The 3,100-nt window shown below is 35.1% G+C and overlaps 1 protein-coding gene across 1 annotated transcript; it reads left to right on the top strand.

Moving 5' to 3' along the window:
* The first annotated feature begins 394 nt into the window (after nt 1–394).
* Nucleotides 395–2,843, top strand: LOC112702394 (probable LRR receptor-like serine/threonine-protein kinase At3g47570). Its single transcript, XM_025753398.3, has 2 exons — nt 395–1,968; nt 2,300–2,843. The coding sequence occupies exons 1-2, from the start codon at nt 996–998 to the stop codon at nt 2,671–2,673; spliced, it is 1,347 nt and encodes a 448-aa protein (XP_025609183.1). The 5' UTR covers nt 395–995; the 3' UTR covers nt 2,674–2,843.
* The last annotated feature ends 257 nt before the right edge of the window (nt 2,844–3,100 follow it).

Genomic DNA, 3,100 nt, shown 5'->3' with positions numbered 1-3,100 from the left:
ACTTGACTAAACTTAATTAGGTTAATTACTTTATCAGTTTAAATGATAACCCAACTCAAATTACTGACTACGTGATTAGATTTTCGATTCTACCAATCAAATTGGACCGAATTTGATAACTATAATAATAATAATGATAATGATGACCACGTCGACCATGATAATGATACAACATTTAGTCCACACTGGAATGAACCATGTCTCCACCAAAGATTGTGCATAAGAAGGATGGATTCTATAGATTACTTCCTTTACCCCACTCTCCAAAACCAAAGCAAGTCTTAGGATAATTTTAGTAAGACTGTAAGAGTAAAGACTAGGGTAATTTTAATTATCTAAACATGCAGAGTAAAAATAAAATTTTAACGAATTGAGGTAAATAAAAATTTTTATTTTTAGACTCTTTTTAGATTGATTTGTGTGATTTATAAGCTGAATTTGTCACTTGGCTGAAGCTGATACGTAAATAAGAGAACATTCAGAAAGAAGATTTATTAGTTGTTTACTCGAATCAAATAGTTAATTTCTTCACCTTGTTATCTCCCTAACCACTTGAATTTCTTGCTTCTATAGAGTTAATTTTTGATGCTACTTGTTCATCTTAGCTTATTGCCGATATGAATGAAGAACAAACACAAGGCGGCGATTTTCGCTAATATTAAATAAAGTACACGGAAGAAAGATCGTGGAGTCCTCCCAACTCCCAAGGCAACTTGCAAATCTTGGTCTTCCAATATCATCATATCCATTCTTGGTCCTCCCAAGTCAGTCTTTCCATTCAAGCACAAAATTTCAAAAATTGTTTTTATATTTATTAGTATCCGCTTCATTACTTTAGTATTATTGTAGTGTTGTACAGTAAACACTTTCAGATTGGGTTTTTATTAATCCTACAATGAAGCAAATTAGAAATCTATATAACAGAGCGAGTATTCAAACAAGCAACTATATTAATCCTACACTTTTAGTTGTCACGGTCGCACTACAACGAAATAATGATGGTGTATGTCTCTCATCATGTTTCTCCTATCTGTGCTTTACAAACCTTGGCTGTGAATGCGGCCCTGAGTTCAGAGAGCGATAAGATTGCTTTGCTTGCTTTGAAGGACAAGCTTACCAATCGCGATCCTCATGCTTTGCCATCATGGAATCAGTCTCTCCATTTCTGTGCATGGGAGGGTATTACATGCAGTCGTCGACACATGAGAGTCTCAGCCTTGCAACTTCAAAATCAAGACTGGGGCGGTACTCTTGCATTTGGAGGAATTCTAATCTCTTGTGTAGCTTTTATTAGTATATATCTTGTCAAGAAAAAGGCAAAAAAGTTAGCCACTACTTCTCTAGCTTTGCAATATGGTTATGTGAAGGTTTCCTATGGAGAGTTACATCAAGCAACCAATGGATTTTCTTCATCCAATTTAGTTGGTGCAGGAAGATTTGGGACTGTGTATAGAGGAATCCTCGTCCATTTTGAGAGACCTGTTGCTGTAAAAGTGTTGAAGCTCCAAACACGCGCGGCATCGAAGAGTTTCATGGCCGAATGCAAAGCTCTAGGAAAAATCAAGCACAGAAACCTTCTCAGCATATTGACTTGTTGTTCAAGTGTTGATTACAAAGGGGATGATTTCAAGGCCATAGTGTTTGAGTTCATGCCTAATGGGAGTTTAGAAACCTTGTTGCACAACACCATTGAAGATAGCGAGTCCACAAATCCAGGTCTCAGCCTTATGCAAAGAGTAAATATTGCTCTTGATGTAGCTTTTGCATTGGATTATCTTCACAATGATTTAGAAGAAGCTGTAGTTCATTGTGATATTAAGCCAAGCAATGTTGTACTTGATGATGAAGTTGTTGCTCACTTAGGAGACTTTGGATTAGCTAGGCTCGTTCATGGTGCCGCAAGCTGTTCTAGTAGTAATCAAGCAAGCTCTTCTGCAATTAAGGGAACCATTGGATATATTCCTCCCGGTCAGTGTCAATTTCTCTTGATATATCTTACAATATCCTTTTGAAATGTTTTTCTCATATTTCTTCCTTTGCAAATTGTAGCAACAAAATAATCTGCCATTTTAAATTCATGTTTTGCTTTGGACATAGTATTCTCATCTATATAATTACACCAAATTAGTTACAGCTCAGAGTTCCCTATGTCCTAAGAGAAAATTAATTATCAGTTATTTATGGAAACTAACACCTTAACATATTTATTGATTGAACTGAAAATAATTAGTTTATAATGATGATATTGTTGCATTATTTCTATTCTCCTTTCCATTAATTTTTTGTTTGAACAAAACAGAATATGGAGCAAGTGGCTTAGTGTCAGCAGAAGGAGACATGTATAGCTATGGAATTCTTCTTTTAGAGATGATCACCAGAAAGAAGCCAACTGATAGCATGTTTGGTGAAGATCTAAGCCTACACAAGTTCTGTAACATGGCAACTCTAGATGGAATCACTGAGATTGTTGATTCACGACTGCTCATTCCAATTGATCATCAAGAAAGAAGAAGGGTCACACAACAGCAAAATTTGGAAGACACCATTCGAGAATGTCTTGTGTCGTTTGCTAGGATTGGAGTTGCATGCTCCCAAGAGTTTCCTAATCAGCGAATATCTGTAAAAGATGTCATAACTGAGTTGCATGCAATTAACCAAAAGCTATCCTGCTAATAACTGTGATTGCCATTCTTGTATTATCTGTTGCAAAATGGAACACATACATATGTATCGGTTTTATTTTCAGTTTATGCTCCCTATCTACTCTATTAATGTGTCATTTCTTTTACATCAGATTTTGGATTTATCTTCAATATTTAATATAATAGTGGTTGACTTAAATATTTTTATGGAGTTAGATTTTTATCATGCAGCAGCTGAAGTAGTATATGAGCTGCACCTGTACACAGAGTTAGATGGATTGAATTAAAAAATATAATTGACACCAAATATTCGTCAATATTCTTTCTTCATATCAAGAATTTATTCTGTCTCAATCTCTTTCAGAATTAATATAGCTAAACATTGGAAGTTTGGAATGGTAAAAAAAATCACTTTCTCTTCCACTCTTCTTGTCCATGATGCTTTTCCTTTGAAATCT

This window comes from Arachis hypogaea, chromosome 7 (assembly GCF_003086295.3).
Source record: "Arachis hypogaea cultivar Tifrunner chromosome 7, arahy.Tifrunner.gnm2.J5K5, whole genome shotgun sequence".
NCBI classification, from domain to species: Eukaryota; Viridiplantae; Streptophyta; class Magnoliopsida; order Fabales; family Fabaceae; genus Arachis; species Arachis hypogaea.
This window is presented reverse-complemented; position numbering and strand designations above follow the sequence as displayed.